General features: G+C 41.0%; 1 protein-coding gene across 1 annotated transcript in view; it reads right to left on the bottom strand.

Annotated features, from left to right (window-relative positions):
• Positions 1-4472: 4472 nt before the first annotated feature.
• Positions 4473-12641, bottom strand: part of LOC137324197 (BEN domain-containing protein 4) — a 32688-nt gene continuing 24519 nt past the window's right edge. The window contains exon 5 of the mRNA XM_067988336.1: positions 4473-9075. Within this exon, the coding sequence (XP_067844437.1) occupies positions 8855-9075 (221 nt within the window). The 3' untranslated portion in view covers positions 4473-8854. The remainder of the gene's footprint in view (positions 9076-12641) is intronic.

Genomic DNA, 12641 nt, shown 5'->3' with positions numbered 1-12641 from the left:
TCTTCATAGAGACCTGGACCAATCATGTAGATGGATTGAGATATAGGCAGATGTATTTTAATATGGATTAATATAGAGGGAGGCATATCTGAATTGGTAGCAGTAAATGTGTATAACAAGAAAGGTTCTTCATTGGTAGAGGCCGAAAAGGATTTGGGAGTGAACATTCATACTCGAGATGTTTGAACAGTTTCAGATGGTTATTTAGTACTAGGATACATCTGGAGGGCATTGGGCTGCATAGCCAGGGCATTGTATAAATAACTGGTGAGACCAATTATAGAGTATGGTTTGCAGTTTTAGTCACACTACCTTTAAAAGGATATAGATACATTAGAAAAAATTCAGAGGAGAATGACGAGGATGATTCCACATTCAGTCGACAACTTATTTTCGCTGGAGATGATACTGAGGGGAAACATGATGCACGTCTTCAAAATAATGAATTACATAGATACAGTTGAAGTAAATAAGCATTTAAGTTGGACAATGATCCTACGATGAGAGGAGACATACTAAATTCATAAGCCTTAAGCATGGTTAGAGTGTAGAAAAAAAAATCATCACGGATAGTGGGTATGTGGAACAGGCTCCCAGAGACGGTAATTGATTCAATTAGCACCATTAAAAGGGATTTGGATTGATGCTTCCTGAGATTGAGGGTTATAAATGCATTAATAATGCTATTTGACTTAGGAGAAAGAACTCTGATCCCTAAAGTAGGGAATCCACGGGTGGTGGAATAATCCTACGTGGCCTCTAGATGGAGCAGGCTAATGGGAAGAATGGCCTTTTCTCACTGGATTTTCTTGTGTTATCATCTTAATTACCAGTTGTTCTCAACACCCAACTATGTGTTGCATGCCATGTAGTTCTTTGTATTTGTAAGGAGCACAGTGGTCTTGATTTGCAGCTAATAGTAAATGGAAGTAGATTGCCTATTATAGTTATTTTCATTCAAATTACCTCTAGCCCACTCCTGCTTTACAATCTGCAATTACTGCTAGAATTTCTGCTCCAGCTTCCTCCCTTTCTATGAATTTTGCTTACTTGCCTAAAAGTCTGCTTGTAGGGCTGCTCTTGTAATGCCTCTTAATTGGCAACGGCACAATTAATTCATCCAGTATGTGTCACTATGGAACGTTTCTGCTTTAGTGTTATGTCAGCTTAATAAACATAATGCAAAGTAGTTATTTTCATAACTTCCCTGTAAATTTTCTGAAACATGATGCAAATTACATGTTAACCCAGGAGTGAATTGTGTAAGTTTGGTACCTCTATAAACTCCCACTTAATCCCAGCTTTTGCTGGCTTGTGTCCTTATGTCATTCATTTTAAATGCAATAGGTATCTTTATTTCCTGTTGGATTAGTCTGCCTTTTCCCTTCTCAATTGTTGAGCTGAAGGTGTTAATGTATGGCCCATCTATTTCCATTAGGTTGTGAAACCTTACAAACTTTTCGTCTTGTGAATAAGTTATAAACAATCCTGAAGACTGGTTGGGGGAATACATGTTTTATGAAAGGCTGCACCTATAAAGCTTGCGGCAAACAAATCTCCGGTTCTTTTTATATAAGCCCTTATTCTACTACGTTCTATAATACAAACTCCAGGGCCTTTGTATTCATCTTCACTCCATCACTAATTCCTGTAGCTAGCTGCAAAAATGGGAGGCAATGGTAATATGCTTATAATTAAGGGGGAGAAAGATTCTTGAATGTTAAACCACGGTTGTGAATTTTGGAAGTGTGTAATCAAATATGTTATTTAATAGGTAAAATCTACTTTTGGTTTGTGCTTAATTCTACTTTTATGTACAAACTCCCATCAAAAAGTGTAAAAAGCTATATTAAAAATTATATAATAATTCAAACTGTGCAACTCATTCACTATTAGAAATGCTATTTTCCTCATCTGTCCCAGGAAGCCCCCAGATGCTTATTTATTGCAACCGTGCAACATGTGGGCTGCAATAATTCACAATGGAGTTTAGTTTAAAATTAACCTCTTGCAGAGCACAAGGTTGACTATAGAGACACTGTGCCTGTAGTGTACAGATCAAGCAACAATGTAGAGAAAGCTGGCACAGAATATGACATTCATCACTCACAGGCAGCAGAAACATAACAACAACTTGCATTTATGTAGAGCCTTTAACGTAGTTAAATGTCCCAAGGCCCTTCGCAGGAGCTTTATCAAACAAAATTTGACACCGAGCCACATAAGGAGATATTAGGACAGGTGACCAAAGCTTGGTCAAAGAGGTAGGTTTTAAGGAGCATCTTAAAGGAGAGAGAGGTTTAGGCAGGGAATTCCAGAGCTTAGGGCCTAGGCAGCTGAAGGCACGTCCGCCAATGGTGGAGTGATTAAAATCAGGGATGTGTAAGGAGCAAGAATCGGAGGAGCACAGAGATCTCAGCGGGCTGTAGGACTGGTGGAGGTTACAGAGATGGGGTGGGGGGGGGTTGGTGGTGGTGAGGCCATGGAGGGATTTAAAAACAAGGATGAGAATTTTAAAATCGAGGCATTCCCGAACCAGAAGCCAATGTAGGTCAGTGAACACAGGGGTGATGGGAGAACGGGACTTGGTGCAAGTTAAGATACAGACAGCAGAGTTTTGGATGAGCTCAAGTTTATGGAGGGTGGAAGATGGGAGGCTGACCAGGAGACCATTGGAATAGTCGAGTCTAAAGGTAACAAAGGCACGGATGAGGGTTTCAGCAGCAGGTGAGCTGAGGCAGGAGTGGAGACGGGTGGTGTTATGGAGGTGGAAGTAGGCGGTCTTGGTGATGGAGCAGATATGTGGTCGGAAGCTTATCTCGGTCAGGTAGGAAGCCAAGATTTGCAAATGGTCTGGTTTAGCCTCAGGTCAGGGAGAGGGATGAAGTCGATGGCTAGGGAACGGAGTTTGCGGCGGGGACTAAAGACAGTGGCTTCGGTCTTCCCAATATTTAGTTGGAGAAATTTTTTGCTCATCCAGTACTGGATGTCGGACAAGCAGAGTGACAAATGAGAGACAGTGGAGGGGTCGAGGGAGGTGGTTATGAGGTGGATCTGGATATTGTCAACGTAGATGTGGGGGATAGTTCACCATGATCACAGTCACATAGGATGCCATTTGTGACTTTGATCAGGACCATTTCAGTACTGTAGCAGGGGTGGAAACATAATTGGAGGAATTCAAACATGGAGTTGCGGGAAAGATGGGCACGGATTTGGGAGGCAACAACACATTCAAGGACTTTGGAAAGTAAAGGGTGGTTGGAGATGGGGCGGTAGTTTGCAAGGTCAAGTGTGGGTTTTTTGAGGAGGGGGTGATAATGGCAGATTTGAAGGGGAGGGAGACAGTACCTGAGGAAAGGGAACCATTAACAATAAGAGCTAACATGGGTACCAGGAAGGGAAGTTGGGTGGTCAGCAGTTTAGTGGGAATAGGCTCAAGGGAACAGGAGGTGGGTCTCATGGTCAAGATAAGTTTGGAGAGGGGCATGAGGGGAGATAGGAGAGAAACTAGAGAAAGATGCGAGTCCAGGGCTAGGGCTGGGAGGAACTGTAGGGGAAGTTTGGCTTGGTGGGCTAGGGGAAGGGTAGGAAGCGTCACAAGCAGCTGAACGGATGGTAATCTTAGTGACAAAGAGGTCCATGCATTTCTCGCACTTTTCATTGTGCACTAAGCCCTAAGCCCCTAGAGATTTGAACTTTGCTTGTGGAAGTAGTGACAACACCGGCATGATCACCCATGTACCAAAAATGACGTCGTTGTAATCAGGATTGATGTGTTTGTGCATATGCCGAAAATTCCATCATCGGTGGGAGACCCAATGGGCACATTTCAGGAAGTGGCTGCAGAATGTCATTAGTTGCCTTGTTCAATAAATCTGGTAAACTGGGATGGCACCAGATAAGATGGCCATGAAAGCTGCCTGAATATCATAAAAACCCAACTGGTTTACTAATGTCCTTCAGGGAAGGCACCTGCCATTCCTGTCCAGTCTGGCTTACATGACTCCAATCCCACACTATGTGGTTGACCCTTAATGCCTTCAGGACAACTAGGGATGGCTAATAAGTACTGCTTTTCCAGTGTTACCTGCATCCCAAGAATAATTTTAAAAAGTTCTATAGTTCAGTAAATTGGTCTAATCCTGTATTATAACATTGAGCAACAGAAATACAGAAGCCAGGTTTAAAATGTCTAATTACATGACAAAATAATGCAATGAGTTTCTAATTGACTTTAAAATGTCTAATTACATGACAAAATAATGCAATGAGTTTCTAATTGACTTTGAATTTTTTTTTGTGTAAGCAGAGGTACTGGGTGGTGCTGATGACCCAATCTGTGCTACCACTTCCCTGAGCCACCTGTACCCGGCCACCTGAATTATTAAATTTATTGAGGCAGAAAATATATGGACGTAGAGAAAGTAAAAGCAATGAGCATGGCAACAACAAACAAGAGAAAACAAAACTTACTGTTTTCAATATCTTTATTAGACAAAGCTTCATAATGAAGTCACTCCGATTGCCTTCCTTTTGAAATGTCACGGTTGTTACTAAGGCAGATGTTGCCCTAGCACACACTACTGATTAAATCACTACATACAAAATCACAAATGTGTACAATTTCTTCCCCCTGCTGTTCACTTTAAAAAAATTTTGGGTCATAACCACAAAACTGGAAGATTCTAAAACGTCGAATGAAATGCAGAGATCTGAGACAGTAATGTACCTGTAGGTACACCATTTATTGTGTGTTGCTGGTGTCAAAGCCAACAACTTGACAAAGTAGAAGCTACATTGAGACCTACACACATTATCAAAATAAAAAACAAGATAGTCAACATGTAACAAAAAGTCTCTGTTCCAAATCAGTGCACACTTTTAATTAAGACAGAGAGAAGTACACTTGTGAGAATGCTAACGTTACTAATCCTTCACAATTAACAAAACAAGTTTTAGTATATAGGTTTACTTTTCACTGCACTGACCAGTCACTCTAACGGCGCAAAAAACACGGGAAAAAGTGCTCAACCTCAATGCTTAGAAATTATCCCATGAATGATATTTCTCATCAACTGGGGATTGAAGAGCGAATATGTCTGAGGCAGGAAGAGTGATAATATTTCATGGATATTTATGCAGCATTTTTTGCTGATATGGTTGGGGGGGGTGGGGGGAGGTGTCAATAATGGGTTGACACCCAACTTAATTTCCTATCAGAATTGAGACTAAATAAACTCACAGATCGGGAGCAGAATAAAGTTAATGGATACTATAATTGAAGTAGCTTTCTTAAATTAAGAATTTAAACATTGTCTTCCTGATTTCATTCCATAGAGTAAATTCACTGATCCCATGTTCCCAACAGGGAGCCCCACTTGAAGAGAATGTGAGTCAGAGACCTTTAGCTGCAACACCTTGGCCCCGATTCTCTGACCCATGCTCCCTTTGAGTGGGACTCCCCACTGAAAACATACTATCAGTAAATTTACTTTGATGTTTAAAAACACTATATGTTCTACTGAAGTCTGAGTTCAATCCTTGGTCTGTGCTGCATTAGTTGAAATCTGCTGGGATCCCAATGGAGGTGCAACAACTTGCTTTGGCTCTCCTTGAATAGCGTGAAGACAAAATTGGCCAGGCTTCCCATTCATAATTATTATACAGTGACCCCAGCTGAAAGTGGACTATGTGAATGTCAGCTGAAGACAGGATCAGGCTTGATTGTGAAACTATAGCCAAACAGCCTTCCAAACTCACTGTCCAAGTTCACACTGCCAGTGTCCAGGGAACAGCACCCTGATAGGCATTAGCATTGAGAGAAGAGGAAGGGCAAACAATGAAGTCTTTACAGGAGAAAAAATGAAATAAAATTACATTCAATGGGTTAGATTTTTCAAACCATTCATAATCAATGGCTGAAAATCTGGCCCACAGTTTAACTGCGCTCCTAGATATTTTTTCTCAATGAGCTAATTGCAGGAATACTGTAAGTAATTTGAGTTATTGTCACTCACACTCTAGTGGTACAGTTAGGTTTTTATTTATGACGACACTATCTTCACCTTGTAAAATTATAATAGTGTTCTGGCATCAGCGTCCTGTGTACTTGGTTAATATTTCTACTCACTTTAACAGGCAATGCTGGAAATGCACAACAATTCAGTCCACAGAACTGGCACAGTCAGACTGAAGAAGTCCCTGTAGAATTGACCACAACACAGAGGGAACAAAAAGGAGTATGTTAACTACTTTCAGAGATGGAGAATGAAGTTAAAATAGAATGCTACAGTCGTGTAAAGTGCTGTTCCCCATACAAAGATCATCTGCAATGGAGGTCAGATAGAAAGAAAGAACTTAGATTTATATAGCGCCTTTCACAACCTTGGGACATCCCAAACTGCTTTAGACCAAATACTTTTGAAGTGTAGTCACTGTTGTAATGTAGGAAACATGGCAGCCAATTTGCGCAAAGCAAGGTCCCACAAAGTGCAATGAGATAATGACCAAATAATCTGTTTTAGTGATGTTGGTCGAAGGTTATATATTGGCATGGATACTGGGGAGAACTACCCTGCTTGTCTTCAAAATAGTGCCATGGGATCCTCTACGTCCGCCTGAGACAGCAGACGGGGCCTCGGTTTAACGTCTCACCTGAAAAACGGCACCTCTGACAATGCAGCACTTCCTCAGTATTGCATTGAAGTGTTAGCCTAGATTTTGTGCTCAAGTCTCTGGAGTGGGATTTGAACCCACAACCTTCTGACACCCAGCCACGGCTGACCCCTAAATTTACCTACTGATTGTACTACCTTTGTTTTCACATGTACACTATAACTGTAATTTGTTACAGGAGGCAGGCCACTTCAACTGGATCGAGGGGATGCCACTCAGGGCCTGGCTCTCCTAGTGGCATTGAATGGGACTTGAGCCCACAACCTTCCAACTCAGAGGCACGAGTGCTACCACTGAACCAGGCTGACATCTTGGATTTGAAATATTCTTATCCTGTACAGCACTTTGTACCACTTTCCAGCATTTTACAATGTGTTAGTAAATTATTAAATAAATTACCTGCCTCTTTGTGAAAGTACTTGAATTCAGCCTCTACTTGTTCTCCCCTCTTTGTTTTGGTCAGTCCTATAAAGGGGCCTCTCCAACTTTATGGTGCCAGTTCTGATAAAGGGTTGCATCCAAAGTATAGACCTACCTTTCACCTCCAGGTGCAGATGAACCTGTTATGCTTTTCCAGTATTCTGTTTTTATTACAGATTTCCAGCATTCACAGTCTTTCCGTTTCTCTTTACGATGTCATAAATATCAACACAAAGCCATAACCAAACTAATATATTTACCACCCATCAGAAAAGATTTTCATTGTGTCTTCTCTACAGGGAAGCAATGTTAGAAAATAACATTTTTTATTAAAATCACATAAAGCTTTTAAAGTATAAAAATATAAGGACGTTCATAATGTCAAGCAAGTGGTATACTCTGTGTTGCTTGTCTCTGTGAAAAGCATCTGTGAAAACATGCTCCATTTCTGATCTTCACAACCTGTCCTTTAAACTATAAATTATTCTAGCCAGAATGATGCACCCTCTCAGTTCCTGACCAACTGCTTCAAGCTTTTATATATGCAACATTTTGTGAGTTAGCAATTTATTAAAGTTTATTGATAAGAACAGGATATTGGTTGAGTCATACTAATCAGCAAGTGCAACTGACATTATATGAACACGAAATGTGGTCATTTGCCACTACAGCACTCAATTTGTAAGTGGATAAGAAACACCTCCTATGGGATAAAATAATTACTATCTACCTTTTAAAATTCATTTCCTTGATAAAATTACTTTTAATACAAGTAATACAAATACTACAACATTCATCTTTAATGCACTTGTATATGTGGACAGAAGGTATTCAATCAAAGTGCAATATAACCATGGCCTGCGTCTGAGATACTTGGCAGATCAGCATTTTTGAAGGGAATGCTACTTACCTGCCCTCAGTTTCTTTTCAGCAATCCATACAATTGACAGAAGACAATCACATTTCTTCTTGATTCCCTTGACAAGAGTGCTACATTTCTGAAGTGCTACCAGTTAACCGCTACACAATAGAGCTCGAACTGTGGCGAGGATAGAATTTATACAATGGTAAATTGGGTAAAGTTCTATATTCAATAAACTATATTGCCGCATATCTAAGGAGCCTTTGTGACTACAGGCCTAATTCCTGTTTTGGTATCTCTTAGATATTGTCAGTAATACAATCCAGTTGGAACAGGAAAAAGGACAGCTCCAGATTTTAATGGCAATGTTTTTCTATTATTCCATGAGTTGACTAAAGCACAGATGCCTAGGGTTAGGCTCTGATGAATTTCACTATAGTCATTTTAGATTTTATGTTATTACAATATTGTTTCTAATCCTTATAGACAAATATGTGAAGTAAAATGTTTCAGAATTTTAGTTCAAAGGCCGCTTTTGCCTTACCTGGGCTGAGCATTGTGAATGTTTTTTTTAATATATATATATTTATAATCTTTCTTGTTTTAATTTGGACAGATTAAGTAAAATTTCTCAGTCCCAGGCCCGGGATAGCACTTCAGGTGTTTAGGAAAATGGATATTAACCAAATTAATCACAGTCACAGCAGGTTAACCTCTGAGGTCACTTTTGGTATATCTTCTGTAGGAAATGTTAATTTAATTAAATGTTCTAATTTAAAATTGATTTGCATCATATCTAGTTGGTGTCAACACCAATACAACCATAGATTAATATACATTCATTTTTTACACCAACGTGGCAGTTATGTCATAGTGTATGGACGTTGTTGTCCCTTAGTCTCCAGATCCCTCATGACAACCCTTGTTAAACACATTATCTTGCGACATCTGATGGTCAAAGCCTTCATAATAGGAGCCACCACTGCTACCAAGGAAAGTTCCGACAGCACGTCCTTGGCGAGCATGCCCAACAGCATCACTGAACACTTTGTTAATTTGTTCTTCTGAAGGCATCCACCAATCTGGGTTAGAGGTGCAATGCATCCGAATGAACTCTGTAAATGACATACAGCAATTAAGGAATCAAGAAAAAACGTGCAAAGAAATTTTACAATTCAGAGCAAATGTCAAGCTAAAGACTTTTAATTTATAGGAGCTTTGAACAATAAGCTCCAAGACAGTAATTCCCAACTGTAAAACGAGTATCTATATTTCATCATTTTGTTTGCAGAACAAATATTTTGCAATAGTTTTGAAACTATATGCTCAAGAATTTTTTTTTCCTCTGGCTTACAGTCTGAGAGTACTGGCAACAATATAGAATTATTTTTACAGCTTCTCATTTTGCTGCCGACAGTCTAAACCTTTGCAGAAATGAAAAGCACATTCAAATGTTTTATTTCCATAGTTACCATACCAGAATAGGAAATTCATTTTGTGCCATCCCTCTGAAAGGGGCATCAATTGTGATTGTGCATTTGAATAATGCATGTCCCTATTAGTTTATTATTGAAATAATCAACAAGATGTAATTATTTCCAATTGTCAGCCTTGGCTCAGTAGTAGCACTCTGAGTTAGAAGATAATAGGTTCAAGCCCCACATAAGGATTGCCCGTATCCTAACTCGCACCAAGTCCCGTTCGCCCATCACCCCTGTGCTTGCTGACCTACATTGGCTCCTGGTCCAGCAACGCCTTAAATCGAAAACTCTCATCCCTGTGTTCAAATCCCTCCATGGCCTTGTCCCTCCCTATCTCTGTAACCTCTCCAGCCCTACAACCCTCCAAGATTTATGCGCTTCTCCAATTCTGGCCTCTTGCGCATCCCCGATTTGCACCATGGGTCATTTAACTACGATAAAGGCGCTATATAAGTGCAAGTTGTTGTTGTTGTATTCTGTGTGGAAAGTTTAGAGACACAAAGCTTGATATGCTGATGGCTTCCCTCAGATTGTATTCAAAAGAAATCCAGAAGATGGTGAAAACTAAATGATGAGCTTTTTACTTTATTCAAGATATGTATTGCTACTTAAAAAAGCACAGCAGGACACTTAGCTGGTTCAAGTGTGCTCATTTGCAAAAGAAATCCTGAGTCTGATGACTGGAAAGACACTTACAGACTCTGGTTAAATCTGGTGAATGAAGAATGGTTATATCAGCGGTCAGATGCAAATTATTTTGAAGTTGTGAGTTACTGTGTTAGCAAAACCTTGTTTCACAGGCAGGTGGATGATACCAGGAGGCATTTGACAAGGTGCCACATAAAAGATTATTGCTCAAGATAAAGAATCACTGGATTGGGGGTAATATTCTGGCATAGATGGAGGATTGGTTATCTAACAGGAAGCAGAGAGTTGGGATAAATGGTTCATTCTCGGACTGGCAACCAGTAGCCAGTGGTGTTCCGCAGGGGTCGGTGCTGGGTCCCCAACTCTTTACAATCTATATTAATGATTTGGAGGAGGGGACCGAGTGTAACATATCAAAGTTTGCAGATGATACAAAGATGGGAGGGAAAGTGGAGAGTGAGGAGGACATAAAAAACCTACAAGGGGATATAGACAGGCTGGGTGAGTGGGCGGAGATTTGGCAGATGCAATACAATATTGGAAAATGTGAGGTTATGCACTTTGGCAGGAAAAATCAGAGAGCAAGTTATTATCTTAATGGCGAGAAACTGGAAAGTACTGCAGTACAAAGGGATCTGGGGGTCCTAGTGCAAGAAAATCAAAAGGTTAGTATGCAGGTGCAGCAGGTGATCAAGAAGGCCAACGGAATGTTGGCTTTTATTGCTAGGGGGATAGAATATAAAAACAGGGAGGTATTGCTGCAGTTATATAAGGTATTGGTGAGACCGCACCTGGAATACTGCATACAGTTTTGGTGTCCATACTTAAGAAAAGACATACTTGCTCTCGAGGCAGTACAAAGAAGGTTCACTCGGTTAATCCCGGGGATGAGGGGGCGGACATATGAGGAGAGGTTGAGTAGATTGGGACTCTACTCATTGGAGTTCAGAAGAATGAGAGGCGATCTTATTGAAACATATAAGATTGTGAAGGGGCTTGATCGGGTGGATGCGGTAAGGATGTTCCCAAGGATGGGTGAAACTAGAACTAGGGGGCATAATCTTAGAATAAGGGGCTGCTCTTTCAAAACTGAGATGAGGAGAAACTTCTTCACTCAGAGGGTAGTAGGTCTGTGGAATTTGCTGCCCCAGGAAGCTGTGGAAGCTACATCATTAAATAAATTTAAAACAGAAATAGACAGTTTCCTGGAAGTAAAGGGAATTAGGGGTTACGGGGAGCGGGCAGGAAATTGGACATGAATTTAGATTTGAGGTTAGGATCAGATCAGCCATGATCTTATTGAATGGCGGAGCAGGCTCGAGGGGCTGATTGGCCTACTCCTGCTCCTATTTCTTATGTTCTTATGTACTACAATTGGCCTCGATGCACTGTGGGCTACAGAGGGTAAAGAAACCAGCCAGCCTTCCCAATCATGATTATTATTCAGGACCTCTGTGGAAAGTATACATGTGTACTCCATCCTTCTCCCTGGCCACTGTCTGAGGCTGAACAAGACTGTTCGCAATCTTGGCATCCTATTTGACCATATAACCGCTCCATTACTAAGGCTGCCTACTTCCACCTCCGTAACATTGCCCATCTCCGCACCTGCTTCAGCTCATCTGCTGCTGAAACCCTTATCCATGCCTTTGTTACGTTCAGACTTGACTATTCCAATGCTCTCCTGGTTGGCCTCCCATCTTCCACCCTCCATAAACTTGAGTTCATCCAAAACTCTGTCCGTATCCTAACTCGCACCAAGGCCCGTTCTCCCATCACCCCTGTGCTCATTGACCTACATTGACTCCCAGTCTGGGAATGTCTCAATTTTAAAATTCTCATCCTTGTTTTCAAATCCCTCCATGGCCTCACCCCTCCCTATCTCTGTAACCTCCTCCAGTCCTACAACCGTCCGAGATCTCTGCGCTCCTCAATTTCTTGCCTCATGCAGATCCCCAATTTTAATCGCTTCACCATTGGCGGCCGTGCCTTCAGCTGCCTAGGCCCTAAGCTCCGGAATTCCCTCACTAAACCTCTCCACCTCTCTATCTCTCTCTCCTCCTTTAAGAGGCTCCTTAAAGTCTACTTCTTTGACCAAGCTTTGACCACCTGTCCTAATATCTTGTTATGCGGCTCGGTGTCAAATTTTGTTTGATAATCGCACCAGCGAAGCGCCTTGGGACATTTTACTACGTTAAAGGGGCTATATAAATGCAAGTTGTTGTTGTTGTGTGGGCACTCGGTTAGGGACAGGATCAGAGTTGGCTCTGATGCCTCCCACAGTCAAACAGCACCTGGACTCACACATAAAGCATGTCCACTTGGGTGAGGTACTGGCAGGTAGTTAGTGCCAGTGAAACTGTATTCCAGCATGAGTCAATGTCTTCAAATGAGGAGAGAAAGTTGGAAGAGAAATTAAAAGATCAATTTGTGCCGGTTGTTATGATTTAATTGTGATGCCATTTTGTACTACTCTGTATATAAATATGGCGAAATCTCTCAGAAGGCAATTCAGCATGGCAGCAATACCCTTATAGAAGCTGCAGAGGTAA

This window comes from Heptranchias perlo, chromosome 1, assembly GCF_035084215.1.
Source record: "Heptranchias perlo isolate sHepPer1 chromosome 1, sHepPer1.hap1, whole genome shotgun sequence".
NCBI lineage: Eukaryota > Metazoa > Chordata > Chondrichthyes > Hexanchiformes > Hexanchidae > Heptranchias > Heptranchias perlo.
The sequence above is the reverse complement of the archived record's forward strand: the minus strand, read 5'-3'. Positions and strand labels throughout refer to the sequence as shown.